The sequence below is a fragment of the Nyctereutes procyonoides genome, unplaced genomic scaffold (genome assembly GCF_905146905.1).
Source record: "Nyctereutes procyonoides isolate TBG_1078 unplaced genomic scaffold, NYPRO_anot_genome, whole genome shotgun sequence".
In the NCBI taxonomy this organism is placed as follows: domain Eukaryota; kingdom Metazoa; phylum Chordata; class Mammalia; order Carnivora; family Canidae; genus Nyctereutes; species Nyctereutes procyonoides.
Genome location: NW_026575122.1, coordinates 27,612,080 through 27,638,890, shown reverse-complemented (window position 1 = coordinate 27,638,890; position 26,811 = coordinate 27,612,080). Strand labels below are relative to the sequence as shown.

Here is a 26,811-nt window from a genome sequence, read left to right as displayed (position 1 = left end):
GAGAGACAGGGAGTGAGGGAGAGCAGAGTGGGGGCAAGGAGAAGGAGAAGCACACTCCTCCTTGAGCAGGGCTCATTCCCAGGACCCTGGGATCATGACCCGAGACCCCCAACCAACTGAGCCACCCCAGTGCCCCTAAATGACCCACATTTTAATGAATATTTGGAAAAGACCCAGCAGGGCAGCTTATCTCTGTTCTGGGGTACCTGGACCATCAGCTGGGAGGACTCCATGTTTGGGGATGATTCAGGTCTTGAAGGCTGGGATCCCTGAAGGCTCAAAGGCTAGTTTGGTTTGGTGCTTGATGCTTGGCGAGGGGCTGAGGGCTAGGAACGTAGAGTGTGCTCTGGGCCACAGTGGAGTTGGCCACGTAGAGTGGGCTGTGGGCCAAGACACGTGACCCCTGTGTGGCCGGTTGGGCCTCAGTACAGTGTAGCATCTGGGTTTCAAGAATGAGCCTCCCAAGAGAACCAGGCAGCAACTCTATCACTGTGTATGCCCCCAGCTTTTTAAGTTACATGATGACTTCTCCCGGCTAGCCCCCAGTCCACCCAGATTCAAGGGTGAATATAGACTCCACCTCTTGATGGGCAGAGTGTCAGTGTCAAATTGTAAGAAGGGCATGTGGGTTAGGAGCTATCATTGCAGCCATTTTTGGGAAAATGCAATCTGCTGCAGCATCCAGCGAAGCACTCCCAATTGGTTGGCACCTTCCTGCTCCAGCAGAGGCCACTTCTGGCCAACCTGCTTAGGCAATTTTTAAAATTAGTCCGCAACTCTCCCCAAATATGCTCGGTAACTATCCTGAGGTTGCTGAGTGTGTCATATGGAAAGGGTAGAAGATAAACTAGGTGGGTTCTCAAAGCACCCTTTGAAACGACCGAAATGACCGATGTGTTTTTTCTGGGTGCTGGACGGGGTTGCATGTGTCCCTATTTATGTAGGAAAGCTTCCACCTCACTTTTTTTTTTTTTCATAGGCTGTTAAATCCTAGAGGGTGATGCTAAACTATTTAATTTATTTTGGCTAGTCTTATTACATTACCATATGCTTCTTGGTTTCTTTTTTTTTTCTCAAAGATTTTATTTATTTATTCATGAGAGACAGAGACACAGACAGAGGGAGAAGCAGGCTCCATACTTGGAGCCAGATGTGGGACTCGATCCTGGGTCTCCAGGATCATGCCCTGGGCTGAAGGCAGGCGCCAAACCTCTGAGCCACCCGGGCTGCCCCTTGGTTTCTTTTTTAAAAAAACCTTTCCAAATGGTGGCCATAACCATACTGTCTTTATTTTTTTTTTTAAAGATTTTATTTATTTATTTATGAGAGACACAGAGGGAGAGAGGCAGAGACACAGGCAGAGGGAGAAGCAGGCTCCATGCAGGGAGCCTGATGTGGGACTTGATCCCGGGTCTCCAGGATCACGCCCTGAGCTGAAGGCGGCGCTAAACCGCTGAGCCACCTGGGCTGCCCCTGTCTTTAAACTGTCACTTACAGCATTGGGCTTAAGGTTTCACATGGTCTATGTTAGGTGTGTACTAAGTATTTTAAAATTAATTTGACTTACAACTATAACTTCTTTTGATTGAGTGTTGCAGATTTTCTTTTCTTTTTCTTCCTCTTATTCTGCTTTTTTTTTTCTTTTTTTGTACCAGCCAAGAGCTGTCTGAATAGATTTTATGGGCATCTAGCATTACATCTTTCTTCTGTGAGACATTATCATTCTGTCCTCAAGTGAAGAGTATCCTTTGTGTGTAAGTTCATGAGACATCCACTTAATATTCTTATATTCTTTTGAAGACAATGCCGGATGACATCAGTTCCACACTGCTTTTAAAACATAGCCCTGACTTTGATTCCATCCTCTCACTGTTCACTTCTAGCTGTCAAATTTGGCTAAGGGAAAAAGAAGGCCCTTAAGAAAAGGCCAGGCTATTAATGTGCTCTTCAAAATGCTAAGAAAAGGCTAAGCTGTTTATAGCGTTTTCAAAATGCTCGTCTCCCAGAGATTTGCCAGCAATAGTGTCAAGGTGAAATACGCTCTCGCTCATCATGGAACCAAGAGCCTTTGTGCTCTCTGTGCTCAAAGTATGGGTCCTACTTTTGTGAGATGTGCAATTTGCTGGTATAATGATACTTGGATGTAATTTAAACCAAAATATAATCATGAACCTGATATTGTGTATTTACTGTCTGAGTGGCAAGAAGAGTGTGTACGGCTGGATTAGGCAAGCCTGGCTTCATTCAGGATAAAACTGCATTTCTGAACCAAAGGGACGACTTCCTGAAGTTTAGTCGCTTTGGGTCACTTTAAAGGAGGTGAAAGGCAGGGGTATCATTAGCAAATTTGTTTACTGCTTTCCGTTTTGCCAAAAACAGAGGTAAACATCCAGTTTCATTTACTTCATTCATTTTGCTAAACGATTTTGTCTTGATTAAAAAAACTGTACCCTTACAGTGGGATCATATCTTCATTTTAGGAGGATATTGGCTTTTGCCTCATATAGCTGAATCAATTGGCAAGCTTTGGAAGGTCTCTGCACAAATATTCTTATATTAAAATAAATCCACAAAGAAGGCACAGGTTTAAATTTACCCATTTTTCTTGTTAATACTTTGGACACTAGCCATTCGAGATTTTTGCTCTGATTCTGCCTCTGTCTCAGGCAGCTAATGCCATTATGTTCTTTACTCAACCATCTGTGAGAGCACAGTATGGTAGGAAGAGCACTGGGCATGGGTTCTTGTCCAGTTTTGCCCTTGTGAACAAGTTATTAATCCTTAAAGACCTTAGGTCTATTAGATTCTGTTGAAGTTCTCAGAAGCAACATAACTTACTGGATAAAAACATGATTTAATTCTGTATTCCACCATCTATTGATTGTGTGACCATGAGCAAGTCACTTTGCTTCTCTATACTAAAGTTCCTTGTCTTTATGTTCTCTTCATGGAGAATTACATTAGAAAAAGCATGCAACACTTTCCGCATGGTGCCAGTATAACACCAGTGGTAAGCATTCGGTACATTGTGGTCATCTTTATTTTTTTCCAGCTTTATTTTTTTTAAGATTTTATTTATTTATTCATGAGAGACAGAGAGAGAGAGAGAGGCAGAAACACAGGCAGAGGGAGAAGCAGGCTTCATGCCGGGAGCCCAAGGTGGGACTCGATCCCAGGACTCTAGGATCACACCCTGGGCCAAAGCAGGCGCTAAACCACTGAGCCACCTAGGGATCCCCTCCAGCTTTAACTAATATGAAATGAGTCTTTGTTCATTTGACTGTTAGAAACTTCCTTCATTAGTGGCTTTCGGCCTAAATATTTGCTCCATTTTCAAAAGAGTAAAGAGGCAGTTAATAGATGTATTATTAATATTCTTTCTTTAGCCATCCTCTTTTTAATTAAACTTTTTTTTGAGATCATTATAGATTCTCTTGCAATTATATGAAATAACCTAGAGAGATCCTGTGTACCTTTTATTCAGCTCTCCCTAGTGGTAACATCTTGCAAAAAAATACTACGACATCACAATCAGTATGCTGACTTTAGTTGTCAGGGTACAGAACAATTTTGTCACTACAGGGACCCCTTCCATTGTCCTTTTTAGACCCTTCACCACCCACCCCACTGATATCCTTAATTTCTGACAATTACTAATCTATTCTCCATTTCTATAATTTGGTATGTTATATAATTTTGCATTTTATTACATTCTATAAAAGGAACCATTCAGTATGTAACCCTTTGGGGGTTATCGTTTTTTTTTCACTCAGTGTAATTCCCTATTAGAGCTATTAGACCACACTTCTGATGAACCAAAAAATTCTCATGAATGTCGGCACATTTTATTTGGCTGCAGGATTATCCTTAGCCAACAGTGCCTAGTGGAGTCACCTGGCACCTCACAGACATTCTGGGAAGCCCAGTGGTGAGTGTCCACTCCGCTTCCTTCCAGCCTTCCTCTTCCCCCGTCTGTCCTTGCCCCCCCTCATTCTGCACATCCTTTCATTAATATTGACAGAGGTTGATTGCTCACGTTAGAAATTCTAAAAAGCACCCCGTGAAATGATTTCTGTGAAATTCCTTCGTGAATTGCAAGCTCCGTTAGACTGTCTATCGGAAATTGCCAGTCAGTGTTGGCCACGTGGTAAGAATGCTTTGCCGCAGCTCAGGGTCCACCCAGACGAATGAAGAAGCCCGTGTTTCAGTTTTTCCTCCCACTCCACACACGGAAGGTCTGGCTTCCAGTTGGCCACTGCCGGTGGAAGCTCCTGACAAAGCCTGTCATGCTTTGCTTCTGAGCCACAAAGTCCCACAAACAAAATGCAGACTTCAGTCCTTGTTCTTTATTCAAGCCTTTGTCCTAAGACTCTCCTGTTTTTGGGTGCCAGACTATAAGCCCAGTGATCTCCTTCATAAAACACTATCAAGAAATGCCACACTGTCTTGATGACCACAGCTTTGTAGTACAACCTGAAATCTGGCCTTGTGCAGCCTCCAGCTATGGTTTTCTTTTTTAAAATTCCCCTGGCTATTCGGCTCTTTTCTGATTCCACACAAATCTTAAAATAATTTGTTCTAACTCTCTGAAGAAAGTCCATGGTATTTTGATAGGGATTGCATTAAACGTGTAAATTGCCCTGGGTAACATTGACATTTTCACAATATTAATTCTGCCAATCCATGAGCATGGAATATTTTTCCATCTCTTTGTGTCTTCCTCAAGTTCTTTCAGAAGTGTTCTGTAGTTTTTAGGGTATAGATCCTTTACCTCTTTGGTTAGGTTTATTCCTAGGTATCTTATGCTTTTGGGTGCAATTGTAAATGGGACTGACTCCTTAATTTCTCTTTCTTCAGTCTCATTGTTAGTGTATAGAAATGCCACTGACTTCTGGGCATTGATTTTGTATCCTGCCACACTGCCGAATTGCTGTATGAGTTCTAGCCATCTTGGGGTGGAGGCTTTTGGGTTTTCTATGCAGAGTATCATGTCATCTGCGAAGAGGGAGAGTTTGACTTCTTCTTTGCCAATTTGAATGCCTTTAATGTCTTTATGTTGTCTGATTGCTGAGGCTAGGACTTCCAGTACTATGTTGAATAGCAGTAGTGAGAGTGGACATCCCTGTCTTGTTCCTGATCTCAGGGGAAAGGCTCCCAGTGCTTCCCCATTGAGAATGATATTTGCTGTGGGCTTTTCATAGATGGCTTTTAAGATGTTGAGGAATGTTCCCTCTATCCCTATACTCTGAAGAGTTTTGATCAGGAATGGATGCTGTATTTTGTCAAATGCTTTCTCTGCATCTATTGAGAGGATCATAATGGTTCTTGGTTTTTCTCTTGCTGATATGATGAATCACATTGATTGTTTTATGAGTGTTGAACCAGCCTTGTGTCCCGGGAATAAATCCTACTTGGTCATGGTGAATAATTTTCTTACTGTACTGTTGGATCCTATTGGCTAGTATCTTGTTAAGAATTTTTGCATCCATGTTCATCAGGGATATTGGTCTGTAATTCTCCTTTTTGGTGGGGTCTTTGTCTGGTTTTGGAATTAAGGTGATGCTGGCCTCATAGAACAAATTTGGAAGTACTCCATCTCTTTCTATCTTTCCAAACAGCTTTAGTAGAATAGGTATGGTTTCTCCTTTAAACATTTGATAGAATTCCTCTGGGAAGCCATCTGGCCCTGGACTTTTGTGTCTTGGGAGGTTTTTGATGACTGTTTCAATTTCCTCCCTGGTTATTGGCCTGTTCTTAGACCTGCCCTACGACCCAGCAATTGCACTGCTGGGGATTTACTCCAAAGATGCAGATGCAATGAAACGCCGGGACACCTGCACCCCAATGTTTATAGCAGCAATGTCCACAATAGCCAAACTGGAAGGAGCCTCAGTGTCCATTGAAAGATTGAAAGATGAATGGATAAAGAAGATGTGGTTTATGTATACAATGGAATATTCCTCAGCCATTAGAAATGACAAATACCCACCATTTTCTTCAATGTGGATGGAACTGGAGGGTATTATGCTGAGTGAAGTAAGTCAATTGGAGAAGGACAAACATTATATGGCCTCATTCATTTGGGGAATATAAATAATAGTGAAAGGGAATAGAAGGGAAGGGAGAAGAAATGGGTAGGAAATATCAGAAAGGGAGACAGAACACGAAGACTCCTAACTCTGGAAAACAAACTAGGGGTGGTGGAAGGGGAGGAGGGTGAGAGGTGGGGGTGAATGGGTGACGGGCACTGAGGGGGGCACTTGATAGGATGAGCACTGGGTGTTATTCTGTATGTTGGCAAATTGAACACCAATAAAAAATAAATGTATTATTAAAAAAAAAGAAATGCCAAGTATTACTCAGACTCTGGGGTTTTCATGACTATGTCCCAGGTCAAAAGCACACAGGCAGCCTGGACACAGCCAGTCAGGAGGGAGCCCAGCATCCTGTACCCACTTAAAGCATCTCTTCCTACAAGTTTGCTGCTGAGATCCAAAGGCTCTATCTTTCAGTGGTGTTAAGCCCTCACTTTGATGGCATCACACCCCATGATAGGAGAGGACAAGTGTGCCAGCACCTGTGTGCCTTAGACAGGATGGGCTGGGTTATGCTGTGCCCACAGACCCCAAATATCAGGGCAATAAAGGTTCATTTCTTTCCTGTGCAAAGTCCAGTACAGGTGGGACAACTCTCCTCCTTGTAGCTGTGCTGTGGCCTCCAGCCTCACCAGTGCAGAAGAGGAGAGCTGAAGGACTGCACTGGATGTTTCCAAGTAGGGCGACCACACATCTCAGTTTGCCTGCAGCACTCATAATGTATACCCGTTGATTTGGAGAGATGCTTAATATACTTCCCTTTTAGTCTCAAAAAGTGTCTCCACTTAGGCCATAAATTAGGGCGACCATTTCCAAGAGCCAGCATGGAATGACCGTCATAATTTCTGTTCATATCATTTTGGTTTCAACCTGATATGCAAGAACATAGAGAATTGTAGAGGAACAAGTATGTACTATAGGGGACACTAATACTTTCTGGCACAATAGGCATTTTACAGGAATGCCATGAATATTTATTTATTTACTTTTAAATTTTAATCCCAGTATAGATAACATGTTTACAATACAGTGATTGAACAATTCTATACATTACTCACTGCTAATCATGATAAATTTACTTTTAATCCCCTTCACCTATTTCATCCATCCTCCCCTTCAGTCCCCCCTGGTGACCACCAGTTCTCTGTTGTTGAGTCTGTTACTTGGTTTGTCTCTTTCTCTTTTTTCCCCTTTGTTCATGTGTTTTGTTTCTTAAATTCCACATATGAGTGAAAGTATACGGTATTTGTCTTTCTCTGACTGACTTCACTTGGCATTGTACTCTCCAGCTCCATCCATGTTGTTGCAAATAATGCTACGAATTTTTAAATAGAAACAATTCAGTAACTCCAGCTACCAGCACTTTGTTGAGGAGATAGGATATAAATATGATGTTCTTGTGAACTCAACCGTATCATTTAACCACCCATGTGGTAGGCTGAATCATGGCTCCCCCAGAGATATATCCACATCCTAATCCCCAGAACCGTTTACCTTGTATGACAAAAAGGGCTTTGCAGATATGATTAAGTTAAGGTTGTTGAGATGGGGAGATTATTCTGGCCTATCCAGGTGGGCCCTAAATATAGTCAATCTTATAAAAGGGAAGCTGAGGGAGATTTGACAATAGGAGAAGGCACATGATGATGGAAGCAGGGCAGGCTACAAATCAAGGAAAACAGGTGGCCTCTAGAAGCTACCAAAATAAAAAAAAAAAAAAAACACAACAACAACAACCAGATTCCCCCCTTACCACGCCTAGAAAGAACCAGCCCTGCTGACACCTTGATGTTAGCACAGTGACACTGGATTCAGATTTCTTATGTCCAGGACTGTAAGAGAGGAGATCTATAGTAAGCTACTAGGTTTGTCATAAATTTGTTACAGCAGCAATCAGACATTAGTATACACATATATTCTAAAGGTCAGCATGTGACTTTAGATTTCTGTTTCTAGTTAAGGTGGATACTGTTATTATCTGTATATGACATGTGAGAAATTTAAGTGACTTGCCCAGGTTCTTCCCTCAGCTAAGGAGTGTCAGAGTACCTACACCTCAGAACATGTTCCTAACCACTGCTGTGCTGCCCTCCCCCCCCCCCCCCGGCCCCACTGCCTGACTGTCCTCTGAGCTCCCTCCCACCATGTGTGGCAACCCCAGAAAGCCCCTGCTCCCTGCAACCTCTCCCCCTACTCCCACCTGACTGCAGTCTCCTACCCCCCACCCCCGGCTCCGTGGGACTTGGAACCCTTTTCCAGCTTTGACTTTGGAAATTTTATGGAAGGTTCTAGGGCTTCCATATGGAATTTCTCAAGTAGAGTCAAGCTTAGGTGAAATTATTGAACTTCTTCGTATTTAAGTTTATGGAAAGGTATTATTTGAGGGAAAAAAACTGTTTCTGAATTTTCTTCCTACTCTTTGTTTCCCAATTCTTCTCCTCGTACTCCAGAATGGGGACTGTTCCTTGGGGTAATCAAATAAAGTGATTAATAGGAGTTGTACTGAAAGTATATTAAGCTTGTTTTGCCATGACCCAGAAAAGCAGCATCTGGAAATCTGGCATAAGAATACTTATTTAGTTATTACTTTAAATCTCCCTTTGGCTTATATTAGTTATATACTAGTATGCATTTTGCCATATTGCTAGTTGTTTAATGGTTTTACAGTTGACCATTGAATTAAATATTTGTGCCTGTCACAGCCCCTTCACTGAGCCACCCAGATCTCCCCTTCAGGACTGAAGAGCTCATTTTCCCAGCCCTGGGAAATGTGCTGACTGATGCTTTCAGTTCTCAATCCTCTCCAGGAATTGCCTACAGGGAAAAGAGATGGCCTCTTCCTCAGGGGAGGTCTGCATCCAAATACTGGTTGATATGGGGTGCAAAGACCTGACCCCCCCTACCACAAATCAGCGCATCTCTGAAGGGTCAGCCCAGCTTCAGAACTCCATGGTGTTGGCTGAGCCCTTCCTCAGGACTGCCCTGCAGCCCATCTTCTCTCTGCTAATCCTGCTGTCTTCTCCTTTTCTCATGAATGTTGATCCCAAGAGTATTTCCTAATAAGCTTCCTGGAAGCAAAGTCTCGTCTCAGAGTCTGTCTCCCAGGAACCGGAACCTCAGCAGTGAGGTAAAAAATAAAGATAAACTCCCTAACTGGTGATGAATACATGGATGCTTAGTTAATCCTTGTTTATGGGAATTAGAAGAGTGCCAAAGGAAAACGGAAGCATACTCTGGCTTGAAGTTTACTTTCCAACAGAGAAGTAAGGAGAAAACATCATATGCATGTCATCCAATCATGATTAAAACTACATTCTACAATGTGACCGCATAGCTCAATCACATTTTCTCTCGACCTCCATTTCATCTGTAAACAGTCAATTTACAGATGAAATAAACTCTGTAAAACAAAGACTCCAGCCCATTTGCAATCATCCATAAATGCAGGCTTCCTTTCTTAGAAAACATATTTTTTTCAGAGTAGGAAAACAAGGACTTGGTAAAGCTTTCAATCTTCTGCAAATAAAGGCAATGATGTAAAGTGATGTAATCATATATAAATACTGTATCAGAATTTATACTTTGCATCTCCACAGAGAGTGAGAAATAGGCGTTCAGTTTTATAACACATTGAACACAGGCATTTCCGTGAAATCCTCTATCCAAGGAACTTTAACTCTTCCCCCAGAGCCCTGATTAGAAGCACCGAACCACTGGCCATGAACTTGCATCTTGCCTTTATGCCTCATGTACTTCCTTGTTGGTTGCATAACTCATCCTTCTGTTCTGATTAGAGCTTTTGATATTTTAAAGGGGATTTGCCCTGTTTGAGACCCTTTATTAGTTCTCTGTATGATGAAAAATACTTTCCTGGAGAGAGAGGGAGAGAGCAGCTGCTCTTCCTGCACCATAGGGTGTCACATTTCAAAGATTCTTTTTTGGTGTGCCTTAGACTCTTAAGCAGTTAGAACAAGCCTGACATGGACAGCCTAAACTTTTATTTTTTTTTTTTTTCTCAAGGATCTCTTTTGGCATTACAGGATTGTTTTCTTAAATAACTCCCTATAAAAAGTGTATATTCCCATAATGGAGATATCACTGCCGGGAGTGCCTCCACTTGGCCTGGGGAGGAGGACGAAGGGCAATATGCACAGACTAGCTGCCACAGAGGAGGGGAGTGTAGGAGAAGGCCCCAAAGGTCCAAAGACCCTCACCAGCTGAACATGGCCCTAATTTACATAATGCCAGATATGACTGTTAGGTGGTTTTTCCTGACACCAACCAGTTTTGCAATTTGCTGACACCAACTGGGTGTCTAACCATTCAATTCAATTCTAACACTACTACCTAGAGTTAGCACAGACTACACAAGTTAAAGGTATAATCCACTTCAGGTGCCAGTTACAAATGAAGTACCCAGGTGATCCATCCACACTTTTGCTCAGCAAACTACAGATTTGAGAGTTCCCATGACATCCTTTCAGATCTGATAATTCACTAGACTAAGTCACAGAACTCAGGAAAGTGCTTTGTTTGCAATTATTTTATTATAAAGGATACAACCAAGGAACAGTCAAATAGAAGAGATGCATGCAGAGAGCAAGATATGGGGGCTGGAGAGAGGGGCAGAGCTTCCATGCCCTCTCTGGGAGCTCCACCCTCCCAGCACTTCATTGTGTTCACCAACCAAGAAGTTCTGTGGTTATGGGGTTCCCATGAAGGTTCTATTACATGGGTCCAATTTATTAAATGGCCACTGTGGTCAAACTCAATCTCCAGTCTCCTTTCTTTCCCCAGAGATCAGGGCCTAGGGCTGAAAACTCTATCTCTCCAATCACATGGCTGGCTTTCCCGGTGACCAGCTCCATCTTGAAGCTATTAGGCCCCTTCCCTGCCATAGTCATCTTGTTAGCATACAAAGGAAAAAAAAAAAAAAAAAAAACAAAGGAAAACTCTCTTTTAGGAGCTCTATGCCAGGAAGCTGGGACAAAGATCAATTACTTATTTTTTATCATACCACAACTGTAAACTATGAACATATCCTAAAATTGACTTTTAAACATACACCCAGTGGATGTAGTCTCCTTCAATCGATCTTCCCTTTTGGAGGCATTCTTCATGTATTCCAATAAAGAGGCAAAGAGGCTATTGTTCAAAACATTTTTGGCATCTGCTTAGATATAAGAGGAGAGACAAGGCCGAACGGTTTCTGGCCTGACTGAAACATTTGGTTTCCTGCACATGTGGGACAACATGTCTGAACAAGAAGTGTCCTTTATTAAAAGGTGAACTCTGCTCAGGAGCTCAAGGAAATGCCATGCACAGCCAAGGCTCAGTGCCGGGACAGTGACAGTGACAATAGTAGTGGTGGTGATGATGATTTAAGAAGAAATCAATCCTATTTTTAGATAGTATAACATTTGAACCAATTCTCTGTATAAATTCTTTCTCTCCCATATCCCACCTTTAGTTTCTCAGTTTCCTGTTCCCTGCAAGATGTCTTTATAATCCTGTTATTTCTTTAAAATTTAATTTTAAAAGATTTCTACTCTTACCAAAATGACCCTTTGATGTCGTATTATGTTTTAAAAAGAGCCTTTTTTTCTGTCATATTTAAAGTTTAATTTTTTTATTTTTTAAAAATATTTTATTTATTTATTCATGAGACACAGAGAGAGAGAGAGAGAGAGGCAGAAACACAGGCAGAGGGAGAAGCAGGCTCCATGCAGAGAGCCCGATGTGGGACCCAATCCTGGGACTCCAGGATCACGCTGTGGGCCAAAGGCAGGAACCAAACCACCGAACCACCCAGCCACCCGTATTTAAAGTTTTATTAACACAAAACTAGAATGAGAAAGATAATCTTGTTCTCAGCAGGGATCCCTGGGTGGCGCAGTGGTTTGGCGCCTGCCTTTGGCCCAGGGCACGACCCTGGAGACCCGGGATTGAATCCCACGTCGGACTCCCGGTGCATGGAGCCTGCTTCTCCCTCTGCCTGTGTCTCTGCCTCTCTCTCTCTGTGTGACTATCATAAATAAATAAAAATTAAAAAAAAAATCTTGTTCTCAGCAACATGTGAAATTTCCTGTGGCCTAGCAGGGTTGTATACAAGCCCTTCTCACCTTCTTAAGGATTGGGTGCTATTTTTGTCATATTGGGGAGATAATATGTGTTACTGTTGGTGAAGGGATTCTCTTAATCATATAAAGTAAAGTGAAACCAAAGATCTCTAGTTCCCTCTCATCTGGAACTTTTATCGGATGGGTCACCAGTCATTCATGATATTGATTCTTAAGTAAGCTGGTATCATATTATCCTTCCTACTTTGGAATTAATGTTTTTCCCAGTCTGAAAAAAATCCAATAAATTATTAACTTCGAAAACTCGGGGGATATATTGAGATAGAACTCTAACATAGTATAGTAACTTCTATGTGAGAATGCTGGATGAAAAAAGCATTTGTTTTCCTATCTTGAAGCTTTTAAACCTTTTCTTCCCCTGATGGCTCTGACTCTCTGTGTTTGAAAGTTCTTGAAAGGAGACAAAGTTAAATCCACCCATATCACTACGCCCACAGGTTTTCATAACCCACTTACCAATTACTAAGAGTGGATTTGGTGTTCTCCCTTTCTTCTTGGTCATTAACTCTTAGAATCAATGAAAAGGCAACTGACAATGTGCTGAGAGAGAAGCAAGGGGAGTTCTCAACGTAGGTGCTCAATAAAAACTCACTGGATTGAGAAAAACCAGAGATATTTTGAAGACTATAGGACTTCTCTTTCAGTCAAAGAAAGTTATTGCAACAAAAGAACAGAAGTAATAAAATCTTTCATTAGGACAGAATCTAGTTTTCATGCAGAAGCTCCTATAGAATATAGCATTGGCAAGTAGCCTTAACTGTCCAGTGACTTTCAGAGCTCCCCCAGACAAGCTCAAGCCCTGGCAATGAACCCCTTCAGCGTGCCCCAACTTGATTACCTCTTTTCCCTTCCTCCTATTATTTCCAACTTCTATCCTTTCCAGACAGGCAGAACTATCACCATTTCTTTACTATTGCCCTTTAAAGCATAGCCTGTTTGAACTAATTTACAGTCTGCTTACCTGCCAGGTGGTTTTCTTCCTTTCTCTCCACAAAGCCTTTCTTGATCCATGGAAATGAACCGGGACTCCTTGGTACCTTATCCAAGACAATTCAGATTCAAGGCTGCTTACAAAAGACATAAAAGGCTCCCCCACAATTATACAATCGCCAATCCTGTCTCTATTGAATGGCAAAAGGAAAAAAAAAAAAGAAATTCAGTAATTTCACATAAGCTTGACTTTACTTGAGAAATTCCCTGTGGAAGCCTTAGAAACTTCCATAAAATTTCCAAATACCAAAACTGGAAAAGGGTCAGTAGCACCATGGAGCCCACAGGAGGAGCAGGAGTTTGCAGTCAGGTAGGAGTAGAAGGAGAGGCTGCAGGGAACAGGAAAAAAAAAAGAAATTCAGTAATTTCACATAAGCTTGACTTTACTTGAGAAATTCCCTGTGGAAGCCTTAGAAACTTCCATAAAATTTCCAAATACCAAAACTGGAAAAGGGTCAATAGCACCATGGAGCCCACAGGAGGAGCAGGAGTTTGCAGTCAGGTAGGAGTAGAAGGAGAGGCTGCAGGGAACAGGGGTATTTCACGGATGCCACACACGGTGGGAGGGAGCTCAGAGAACAGTTGGGCAGCGGGGCGGAGAGGCGGTACAGCAGAGTGGTTAGGAACATGATATGTACTAGCCTAGGGAGTTTGGGTGAGTTACTGAAAGTCTCTGAACCTCTGGTGCACCTGGGTAGCCCAATGGGTTAAGCATCCAACTCAATATTGGGTCAGGTCGTGATTTCAGGGTTGTGAGATTAAGCCCCCTGTCAGGTTCTGCTCAAAGGAGAGTCTGCTTGAGATTCTCTCCTTCTCCCTCTGCCCCTTCCCACCCTCAAATAAATAAATAAATCTTAAAAAAAGTCTCTGAGCCTCATGGGTGTGTTCACATTATAAAACATTATATGAGCTTACTTTAAATGTTCAGGTATCAAGATTGAGTAAATACAACTCAAGAAACATGTCTCAGGAAATGTTTTACCTTTAACTGTATCATTTTACTTGAGATCTTATAAATTCTAATTTTTAAAATCTTGAACTCTCTGGAGAAAAGATGTAACTCTGACTTCCTAAAGCACATTCAGATTCTCTTAATGTTTACAGCATTGGTGTACTCTATGAGATAAATTTCTCATTTTCACCTAACTCAACATTTTTAAAAACCAAACTCCATGTTTTTGATGATAGTGGCTTTTTAATTTTACTGTTTAATAAAATAAAATTTCATAAATTACCCAGAACATGTTTAGGTGGTTTTCTTCCTCCTATTCCTAATTTAAGTAGAAGTTTTAGGAGTAACAGGACTCCATAGCACTTCTAGGAATCAATATTACTTTCAGATTTTTAGCTACTGCAATCAGGCAAGGGAACAAAATCATATGTAACATAAATACTAACAAATAATGAAGTTATATTTATTTGTAAATGATATAACTGCAAAACGAAAATATAAGGGTTTAAAAAGGATTAAGAGAATTTTTTTTCTTCTTAGATTTCTATTTTATTTATTTATTTTTATTGGAGTTCTATTTGCCAACATATAGCATATCACCCAGTGCTCATCCCATCAAGTGCCCCCCCTCAGTGCCTATCACCCCATCACCCCAACCCCCCGCCCACCTCCCCTTCCACTACCCCTTGTTCATTTCCCAGAGTTAGGAGTCTCTCATGTTCTGTCAGCCTCACTGATATTTTCACTCATTTTCTCTCCTTTCCCCTTTATTCCCTTTCACTATTTTTATATTCCCCAAATGAATGAGAACATATAATGTTTGTCCTTTTCCACTTGACTTATTTCACTCAACATAATACCCTCCAGTTCCATCCATGTCGAAGCAAATGGTGCGTATTCATCATTTCTAATGGCTGAATAGTATTCCATTGTATACATAGACCATACCTTCCTTATCCTTTCATCTTTTGATGGACATTGAGGCTCCTTCCACAGTTTGGCTATTGTGGACATTACTGCTATAAACATTGAGGTGCAGGTGTCCCGGCGTTTCACTGCACCTGTATCTTTGGGGTAAATCCCCAGCAGTGCAACTGCTGGGTTGTAGGGCAATTCTATTTTTAACAATTTGAGGAACCTCCACACAATTTTCCAGAGTGGCTGTACCAGTTCACATTCCCACCAACAGTGTAAGAGGGTTCCCTTTTCTCTGCTTCCTCTCCAACATTTGTTGTTTCCTGTCTTGTTAATTTTCCCCATTCTCACTGGGGTGAGGTGGTATCTCATTGTAGTTTTGATTTGTATTTCCCTGATGGCCAGTGATGCGGAGCATTTTCTCATGTGCATGTTGGCCATGTCTATGTCTTCTTTGATTAAGAGAATCTGATAAAGTGGCTGATATAAAAATCAATAACTTTGTTTCTACTAAGAATAACCATTTTTAAAAAGATTTTATTTTTAAGTAATCTCTACACCCAACGTGGGTTCAAACTCACAACCTTGAGATCAAGATTCACATTCTCCACCATCTGAGCCAGCAGGCACCTCAAGAATAATAATTTTAAACAAAAATTTTAAAACTTTAAAACATTCACAATAATAACAAAATGCCTAGGAAAAAATTAAACAAAAATAGTAGAGGATATAAGTAAAGAAAATAATGAATTTTATTAGTAGGCTCTTTTACAATGCCATTCATTAAATAAACCTTTCCCTTTTCCCTGAATTAAAAAGTTAATCATATGTTTATGACTTCCTGTCACCATTTCTAATTAACACAGCTTGAAGATTCTCAGCCAGTGAAGTAAAGGGAGAACACAGAAAGGTGGAAGTATGAGAAAGGAAGGAGTAAAATTCTTATTATTTATAGACTTAGAAAATCCAAAATAGTCTTCAGATAAACTCTTAGAATGAATAAGCGAATTTAGCAAATTTGCTATATGCTTTCAAATGTAAATGTAAACTTTATTTCTATATATCGGGAAAAATTTATGAATGAAATATTTGAAAAGCTATCATTTACAGTAGCATCAGGGAATTAACACAGAAATGTGAAGGACCTACAATAGCCAAAACCATCTAAAAAAAAGAACAACAACAACAAAAAAGAACAAAAGAACAAAAATAGAATTACACTTCTAGTTGTCAAGTCTTACAAAAGAGCTGTAATAACAGTGGGGGATTGGAGAGGGTATAGATATAGACCAATGGAACAAAATAGTGTCCAGAAAGAGATCCAGGCATATTGGGTCCCATGGTTTATGTCAAAGGTGACTTTGCAGTGCAGGGAGGAAAGAACAATCTTTTCAACAAAAAGATCTGGGTTTATTGGTTATCTATACCTCTGTATTTATGATTGAAGTGTTAACTGCCATAATCTATTGGAAAAGTAATCTGACAAGAAATGTTAAAATGTGAAATGTGAACACCCTTTGACTAAACTAAACCATTGTGGGAAATCAGTGGTACAGAAATAGGAGCATCGATGTCCAAGGATGTATATGAATAAACAAATGTACAAAAACTAGAGACGACCTCTCTGGCGAGTGGTTGATTAATAGGATACGACCATCCCATGTATTGTTTTGTAACCATAAAAAAGAGTGTGTTCGACAAGGATAGTAACATGTAGCCTTTGTTGTGTGTTCATTGTGTGCTAGGCACCGATCTGAGTATATATTTAAATTCATTCCATCTTGTAACAACAATATGTTGTGATAGCAATTGTAATAACAATATTCTAATTTTATGGATGACAGAATTAAAATTCAAACAGATCAAGTATTTTACTCAAGCTCACATAGCTGGTATGTGGTGAAGTCTGAATTTGAACAAAACAGTCTTACCCCAGAATGCACACTCTTAAACTCCATGTAGTTTATTCTGTCTCCTTGAATTGATTAAGGAGGGATTTCTCTTACATATTGGTAGTTGAAAAAGCAAATAATGGAAATCCAGTTATCCTATTTCAAGAAACGAAGGAAAGCAAAAAGGGAAAAGAAAAACCCACATGAATAATACATTTGTGAGAGGACTTTAAAAGTTTTGGGAAGATACTCCTCAAACTGGTAATACCTAGTACCTCAGGATCAAGTGAGGAAGGAAGACACTATTAATTGTTTCGCCTCTTTATTATTTTAAGTTTTAGAAAGCACTGGAATGCTTTGGTCGTGTTTTAATCCAACGAAGTGAAGAAAAGGAAATAAAAATCAGCCTCCACTTTTAGTTTCAACTGTGTTTCCTTAGGAAGAAAAAGTTCGTTTAACAATTTGACCAGAAATTAATAAAACTTGTCTTCTAATCTCTTGCCAGAATTTAGGCCCACAAGGATCTAATCTGCAGTGGTCATTCTACAAGACATTTGCTCATTCATCTTCAAAAGTATCTAGATCTGCATAGAATAGGTCCCCAGGAAATGTTAACGTTCCTTCCTGTTTATTATTCTCACCTTCCCACCTCTCTCTCAATGAAATAACCAGTGCTCTTATTTTCCATCTTTCATATCTGTTCAGGTGTCTTCGGCTGCACCAGGTAACCTCGCGCCTCTTTCAGAGAGAGTAGGCGCCAAACATAATTTGCTTCACTGTGGCAGGACTTAAGCTCCAGTAAGACAGGGACATTTGTCAACTGGGCAGCCTGTTAATGGAGGAAAGCGTTTTGTTAGGAACAGGGCCAAAGTCCTACCTTTAGAATCATCTACAGTGATTATAGAGATGCAAATAGTCTCTATTTCTAAAATATCTGCTGTTTTATAGGCTAATCTATGAATCTTAATAGGATCTAAAATGATAGTGTGTGACATTTCAGCAGCGCAGAGAAATGAAACTTTGCATTTTACCTTAGGCAAGAGTTAAATATCTTTCACATAAAATCGTTATATGGAACTGGTATTTGTAGGTTTGAGAACTTCACTTCAGCCAACAGTTTGAAATGATGCATTTCATGAACACTTTCTGCTTTTTCTCAGGTTCCATTTGATATCTCGCTGCCATCTATATTCAATCTTGAGAGACTTTTCGATCTTGCTAATGGTTGTATCGTGTCAGGAGGAAGCCTTTTCAACTGGATGGTGTCGATTATTCCCTAAACATTCTTTACGTGTTAATTAACCTTATAAAGGATTTAATTGATACTGTTTTTCTTGGTTTGAATACATTTTTGGAACTGTCTTCTTATAAAACAAGCAAAATATAATTGTTTCTTACAGAAGCTAAATTTCCTCAAAAATTGTAGCTTTGAGTGATGTCTTACATTGTATCTGAATTAAATGATAATGCTTCGTAATACCATCTTACAGAATTGTTCGTAGAAAATATGTGTGTGCAGCGTGCAACTATTTCCATGTTTGTATAGTTCATATGTGAGGTTGTCTTTAGATGTGTCCATAGATCAAGAATGGATTAAAACAGTGGATCTCAACTGGGGACAATTTTGCCTCCAGGGGACAAGTGGCAATGTCTAAAGGCACTTTTGATTGCTATGCCTGGGAGGAGGGTGCTGGTGGCCTTCAGTGGGTAGAAGCCAGGGATGCCGCTCCCTATCCTACAATGCCCAGAAGAGCCCCCAACAACCAGGGATTATCTGGCCCAAAGTGTCAGTAGTGCCACGGGTGAGGAACTCTGGATTAAACGTCAACATATGATCAGTTCAACGTTGGGAGTTTGTCTACGTGGCTTGGAAAGAAATCTGTAGCAAATTAAGACCTTTTATATTTTATGCTGCTGAGAGGCAACATGGCAGAAAATTTTAGAGCATAGACAATGGAATTATGTAGACCTGAGTTTGAACAGTAACTTCACTACTTCAGAGTTCTGCAACTTTAGGAAAGAAACAGATTCTTTAAGCCTTCATTTCCTCACCTGTAGAATGAGGCTATTAATAGGATTGCTGTGTGAATTAGGGTAAGTGAGATGATGTAACAAGGTGCTTAGCACAATACCTGAGGTAGTAATAGCCCTTTGCTAGGAGTTATCATTTCCCTGCCAAGTTGGAAGAGGATCACGCATTTCTGACCCATTTAATTTATCATCAAAGAATGCTGTACTAAATGCTTCATGTATGCCGGCCCATGAATAGTTAAGGGAAAATGAAAAAAAATCTAAAAAAAAAAAAAAAAAGACTTCAGACTTGATTTAGCATATCATGGGGTACTTTTACCGGTGATTAAGGAGAGGAGTGGCAAACTCCTGACACTAGTGAACATTCAATAAATGTTAAGTGAAAATGAATGAATGTATGAAAAAAATAATGGAATGACTTTCAGAGAAGATAAGTATGCAGTATACAATGGAAAAGGAAGAAATAGAGACAAAGCCAGTAGGAAACTATGCTGCAGAGAAAGAGAAAAGAACAAAATATTTTCCATTGAGTTCAGAAAAGGAAATTGCCTGATGGCTATACCTTCATAGGAAATAAAATTTAGGTCTTGCAGAAAAGCCATTAGGATAGTGGCAGCTCTTATGTGGTGAGGGCTTCCTAATCCTTCGGCCAGACACTGGAGTTTATAAATTTCCCTCGTGGGAGAGAGGATGCTTTCAGGGGTTTTGTGTTTCTCACAGGGAAAGTTTAACTTATGGGAAGTTTAGCCACCAGGGGCAAAAAAGGCACAAGAAATTACCTGCACATTTAATACTGGAGTGAAAGTGTAGCATCACTAGTAGCCACGGCCATTCACTTCAACCTAATGTTAATTTCCAACGAGTGCATATTCATGTCTTCCACTAATAAATTTTTACTAAATGGGTGCTTTTCATTTTTCTTTATTTTAAACATTAGTGGATATAAAGGCATGCACTATTTACAGGACCCTAGAATAATGCCTGGCACATGTCTGTAACATTTCTTGGATGGATGGATGGATGGATGGATGGATGGATGGATGGATGGATGTGACCACGCAAGACGGCACTATGGGGCTCTAAAAGGAGGGGAAGTGAAGGTATCACCACCACCTCCACCACTGCTACCACTGCCATTACTGCCTAACCTTTCTGGAGCATTTGCCATGCTAGACACGATATTATATGCTTCCTATGCGTTATCTCCTCCTGTCCTCATGAGAATCCTGACCATGATTCACATAGGATGACTGACCCCATAATACTGATGAGGAAACAAAAGCATAAGGCAATTAGATAATTTGCCCAATGATCACAGCTAGAGGTAGAGCCAAGACTTAAATCTGACTGGAGCATTTTAACTCTTCATTGCTACACTGGCTTCCACAGCTCTTACACCCACTCCATTGCTCCAGGAAATTTGAAAGTCAAGGAGAAGGAAGACATAGCTGAGCCTCAAGCTAAAACTGGAACACCTATTGTCTACCCTAGGAGCAGATTTTTTTTTTTTTAAATGACTTGCAGACCTGAATGGATGCACCCAAGGAAACAAGGCTGTGGGAGTGGGGACTGGGGTGTCCCCATTGTCATACATGCCAGTATACTGGTTTCCTTTGGGGATGGTGGATCCCTTCCAACTATCACAGATAATAAATATTTCAACATGTTTATTTTTTTCTCCACTTTTAGTAACTTACAGCTGCTGTTATTCTTAGGCATTGTTTTGACTGAGAGAAACTCTGCCTAAGGCTGCACCACACCCTACAGACACAGTTGCCCCATTTTAAGCCATGATTCCAGAAATTCCCCCATCTCCTCTAAAAGAGGAGCACTCACTAGTTAAAGCTGAAACTTTCCATACAAGGCAGTGAGGAAATAATGAGCAAATGGGCTGAAGTACAAACAAAAAGAAAATTCAAACCTACCAGGGTGAAAGATGTGTTTATTTCCAGAATGTCTTTCAGGGTGTTTTGTTTTTTTTTTTAAAGACCAAATTACACAATTTGCAGCTGCTTATTTCTTCATGTACTATACAATATCTGCAAATGCTTTATAGCAGACACCTGCAATGTTTTCCATTTTAATTATAACAGAGAGTGACAGGACGCAAACCGAAAGGGGGAAAAGGGAAGCCGAGAGAGAGGGGAGGGGAGCAGGGAGCCGGAGAACAGGAGCCAGTGCCAGCAGCTAAGTGATGGGTAATAAAATCCCAGAGCTTCCCAGATCTTTCTCCATATCAATCTCCAAGAAATTGCTTTAGAAATTGACCACCTGCCAGCTATTCAGAGGCTTAAATGCAGTAGTCTCGGTTCACTTCCCGTGTAGGCGCTTTACACATTGCCCATCCCAGCAGACTTGTTCTCCTTCATTGAATTGCAGGGGGAAAATGGCACATTTCTGGAGAGTGCTAGAAACTTGGTTTCTGTCTCTAGTCTGTATTGCTCTTCCTTTCCTTCTGCACATTTAAATGAAATCTCTCCATCCTAATTCAAATGGCAGAGCAGCGAGGTCCCGGGGCTCCTTGGGTGCTTGCTGGTGCCCTGCTCATTTGGCTCTTACTAGTGCCCTTCAGCACAGAGTTTTGCGTTGTTGTATTTTCACAAGCAGTCTGATAGCCTTAGCTGTAAAGTGTCATAAGTGTGTGAGTCTGCCCCCCCTTCCTTTGGGTTTTATTTAGCTTGAGACCGAGTACCTCACTGTTTGTTAACATATCTTGGAATGGACAAGCTGTCCATGAAGCCTGGAAATCAAGGTGAAATATGTATAATGTCGTCAAGGGTATCTTCCAGCTATGGAAACATAAATTTTAGTAGTTGAAAATTACCTATGTGTGCACAGGATTGGACAAGCCCTTAACTGTGGATTAGGGAAGAATACAGTGGACCAGGAAGTCCACTGTTTAACCGCCTTTTCTTGTTTTCCCATACTTGAGACGTTGGTGGTATATCCCCCCAAAGAAGCTTTGCCCACACACCCAAGGAAACTCGTGCAAAAATGTTCACTGATGCCTTGATTACAATAGCAAAAAAACAAAAACACAGAAAACCAAATCTACCTGGTATTCCTCAGGTGGAGAATAGATCAATAGCAGTGTAGTCATACAGCACAACAGTACACAGGAATTAGAAATGAATGTGTAGGGATCCCTGGGGGGCTCAGCGGTTTAGTCCCTGCCTTTGGCCCAGGGTGTGATCCTGGAGTCCCGGGATTGAATCCCACATCAGGCTCCCTGCGTGGAGCCTGCTTCTCCCTCTGCCTATGTCTCTCTCTCTCCTTCTCTCTGTGTCTCTTAAAAAAAAAAAAAGAAAGAAAAGAAAGGAAAGAAATGAATGTGTAACACACTACTGCACAATAGTTGTAAATGAATTAAAGAGACATATGTATCTGGATGCACTTCAAAAGTAGGTTGAGCAAAAGAGAAAAGTGAAGTGTTGCAGAAAACATATGAACACATCATTCATATAAAAGTTTTTAAAACAGGCAAAAGAGTTTTCTAAGGATCATGTCTGCGAGTCAGGATTCCCGATCCAGAGACAATGGCCCTGATGGGATGGAGCCCGAAGGCGTCATCGATAGTAACTGGAATGAGATTGTTGACAGCTTTGATGACATGAACCTCTCTGAGTCCCTTCTCCGTGGCATCTATGCCTATGGTTTCGAGAAGCCTTCTGCCATCCAGCAGCGAGCCAGTCTTCCTTGTATCAAAGGATGTGATCGCTCAAGCCCAATCTGGGACTGGGAAAACAGCCACTTTGCCATATCGATTCTGCAACAAATTGAATTGGATCTAAAGGCTACACAGGCCTTCGTCCTGGCACTCACTAGGGAGTCGGCTCAGCAGATACAGAAGGTAGTCATTAGGAGATTACATGGGTGCTTCCTGCCATGCCTGCATTGAGGGGACCAACGTACATGCTGAGGTGCAGAAGCTTCAGAGGGAGTCTCCCCATATCATCGTGGGCATACCGGGTCATGTGTTTGACATGCTGAACCGGAGATACCTGTCTCCCAAATACATCAAAATGTTTGTACTGGATGAAGCTGATGAGATGTTAAGCCGTGGATTCAAGGAGCAGATCTATGACATATTCCAAAAGCTCAACAGCAACACCCAGTGGTTTTGCTGTCTGCCACGATGCCTTCTGATGTGCTTGAGGTAACCGAGAAGTTCATGAAGGACCCCATTCAGATACTGGTCAAGAAGGAGGAGTTGACCCTCGAGGGCATCCGCCAGTTCTACATCAATGTGGAGCGAGAGGAGTGGAAGCTGGACACACTGTGCGACTTGTACGAGACTCTGACCATCAGGCAGGCAGTCATCAGTCATCTTCATCAACACCCGAAGGAAGGTGGATTGGCTCACAGAGAAGATGCACGCCCAAGACTTCACCATGTCTGCCATACACGGAGACATGGACCAGAAGGAGCGAGATGTTATCATGAGGGAGTTCTGCTCGGGCTCTTAGCAGAGCACTGATTACCACTGACTTGCTGGTCAGAGGCATCGACATGCAGCAGGTGTCTCTAGTCATCAACTATGACCTTCCTACCAACAGGGAAAACTATATCCACAGAATCGGTCATGGTGGACGATTCGGCCGTAAGGGTGTGGCTATTAACACGGTGACAGAAGAAAAGAGGACTCTTTGAGACATTGAGACCTTCTACAACACCTCCATGGAGGAAATGCCCCTCAGTGTTGCTGACCTCATCTGAAGGGTGGTCCGCTACCTAGCCTGACCCGGGCCTCAGTCTGGGGGGCAGAAGAAGAGCAGGAGGGGGGAGGAAAGGGAGCCAAGGGATGGACATCTTGTCACTTTTTTCCTATTTTTTTCTTTGAATAAATGTCGCTTTTTGAGGCAAAAGAAGGAAAAAAAAAGGCAAAATGACATAATACAGAGTATTTGTAGTTGTGTAAGTAAGTACTATGTTTCTCAGTGCAGGTTCACGGGCAACCCAACATTCAGGTTTGGAGTCACCTCTTGGATAAAGAAGGGGGAATGAGATCTAGTAAGAAGGCCCAAGAAGTTTCATTTGTACTTGTAAAATTGTCTTTTTTAAGTTGGGGGCTTGTTATATTGGTCTCCACTTTTTGCATATGCGAGGTATTTCATAAGCTAAAAAGCCAGTACATCGTCTACCTTCTTTATCTTGTTGGCCAGCGTGCTTTATGTGGTTATTGACTCACCTATGGGTAAATAGCTATTAAATGTGAGTTGTGACTCTGGTCTCATTATATAGCTGTAGTTCACATCTGGTTCTATAATTTAGGGTTTTAATGACAACTGAAAATCATTTTGAAACTAATGTCAAGTTACATACATGCTCATTTTGGAAAATTCAATCTATGAAAATATTGTTTCTTAAGATAGTAGGGCCTCAATATATGCTTAATTAAATTGAGGCAGATTCCTTGAGCAGTGCCTGTCAACGGTAAGTTCCCTAGTTACACTTTAAATTATTTGATTTTCCTAAAATTGGAATATATGCAGAACTTTTTACATGACTTGTTATGCAAAATGAGGTTCATTTGTAAAATCCATCTACTATCCATAATTTCAATGCTTTTAAAAATATATTAAGGAAGAAGTTTTTCTTTACTGAGACTCGTTTCCTATTTTTGCTTTACACTTCAGTAGAGCTTTATGAGATGCAAGTCTGACACTAAAATTTCCATAGCAACATATTTTTTTGGTCATAAATAGAGGCATGATTAAGAGGAAAGCTTTAGTGACAGCAGTTTTCTTCACAATTAAATTCATTAGTTAAAATGCTGGGTTAAGAGGCATAGGAATTTTATTACAACAAGGACATTTTCAACTGGAGCCTTGGAAATAACACAAAATTAATTGCTAATAAATTGCCTTTGGTCCTGTTTGGTATTTTTAATAACATTTATACATTTTGTATTTAATAACTTAGAATAGAACAGGTCTAAAAAAACACATTCTGCCAAAGTGCAAATCACCTTGAACCCTCCTTAAAACTGTCCACAATGTGAAAGAAAACTCAGGACATTTCTAAATAATTTGAAGATTTTCCATGAGTTTCACAACTGTCCTAATTTAATTATTCCCTGCAAGAGTCACAAGAATAACTTGAACTGACTTCTCATCATTACAAAAACATTTCAGAACTAATATTGAGAATTTTTGAAATATTAAAAGGTACAAAGTAGAAAATAAAAGTTACCCAGAAATCCACTGCTGTTCAACAATGTTAACATTTAAATACATGTCCTACAACATATCTAATTGTCTTCCTTAATAGCCAGAGAAACACAATCTTAGAGTTTAAAGTATTGAGATTTGAGGCAACTATCCATATTTCCTAAGGTGCAGCACAGACACCTTTCCAGAGCATATTGGTTGGGAAAATGCCTGAATTGGGAGTGTTTAGACCTGGTAGTCTGGATGAGATGGTTAGAAAAATCAGGATGTCATTAGATCCAAAAGTATGGTCTAGAGCTCTACTTCCTCATAGCGAAGTATTTGATAATGATCCATTGGAAGGAAAAAAATATATCAAATCTTCATTTTGTCCTTTGGAGGCTGGTCATTTAAATTTCCTTCGTAGATAGACTAGTATTTCCCTGAAAAACTTAGCTCATTTGTTCAAGCACACATTGTTCATTTGATGGATTTTATTCATTACTTTGTGCCTTTGCTTTTTGGCAAGAATGTCCTTTCTCACTCTTTTCAGTTAGAAAACATTTATCAAGTGCCCACTATGTGCCAGAGAGCAGCCACGAAAAATGCCACGATTCCCTTCCTTCAAAAAGAATAACATCTAATGATACCAGCTCTTCATTCTAGATTCAGCCTCAGCGTCTCCTCTGCCTTGGACCTGTCTTTCCTGCTGCCCCCTCATGCCTTCACGTACCATGCCCTTGCTCACACCGGACCCACTCTATTTTACTGGGCAGATAGGCAAATATGCCTATCTCAAGCAAGGTCAGGGAGCAAGGTAGGTGGATTTCAAGGAACCAATGAATTTATTTCCCCATTTTTAATGGAAGTTTCTCATTAAATTTTGATTCATGTTTCTTTGACCACAACTGAAGTTGAATGATTCTTATATTTGTCATGGGCTCATCACATGTTTTTCTATTTTCATGCCTCTTCAGGACCTTTACCTGTATGTCCATCTATTTTGTTGCTGTTGTTATTTGTTGATTTCCAAGATCTTTCGATGTCCAGGCTATTAACTCTTTTCATATAATTCATGACATTGTTTTCAGGTTTTCATCTGCCTCTCTCGACTTTCATTTACAGTTCAATGGTCCTTGTTTTTAAAACTATGGTCATCAAATCCTGATCATTTAGTCAGTTATAGTCAGACCTGCTCAAAAAGGATGGAAGAGAGCTTACAAGTGTGCATTCAATACAAAGCTAATATTAGTTAAAGCCAGCTAAGAAAAATGAGGCAAAGGAAACAAAGGTAGGACCCAACTGTCATCTCACTTACGCTGGAGACAGGAGTTGAATTAATTTCTTAAAAAAAAAAAAAAAAAAAAAAAAAAAGATGGTATTACCACCTTTACAGTAACTAGGGGCCAGCCACAGATGGGGCTGCATGCTCTCCGGCAGTGTGTGTTGACAAGGAAGTGCAGCACACTACAAGATCAACAGTGTTGTGAGGTGAAAACAGACCATGTATGTAGAAGTGCTGGTACTCCCAGTACTAATTCTGGAGAACAGTTTTTTCCTGGGGGGCCTTATGAGAATATATTCTAAATGAACTGTTTCTTCAAGGGCAGCCTGAAGTGAAACGCAGCCCATTTCATAGATCATCTT

The 26,811-nt window shown here is 40.7% G+C and overlaps 1 protein-coding gene and 1 pseudogene across 1 annotated transcript in view; both read left to right on the top strand.

The window, feature by feature from the left end:
• CFAP54 (cilia and flagella associated protein 54) overlaps nucleotides 1–18,572 on the top strand; it is a 299,369-nt gene extending 280,797 nt beyond the window's left edge. Inside the window, 1 exon segment of the mRNA XM_055336223.1 lies at nucleotides 18,145–18,572. Within this exon segment, the coding sequence (XP_055192198.1) occupies nucleotides 18,145–18,264 (120 nt within the window). The 3' untranslated portion in view covers nucleotides 18,265–18,572.
• A 3,945-nt stretch (nucleotides 18,573–22,517) lies between these two features.
• Nucleotides 22,518–23,731, top strand: LOC129516981 (eukaryotic initiation factor 4A-I-like; annotated as a pseudogene).
• The last annotated feature ends 3,080 nt before the right edge of the window (nucleotides 23,732–26,811 follow it).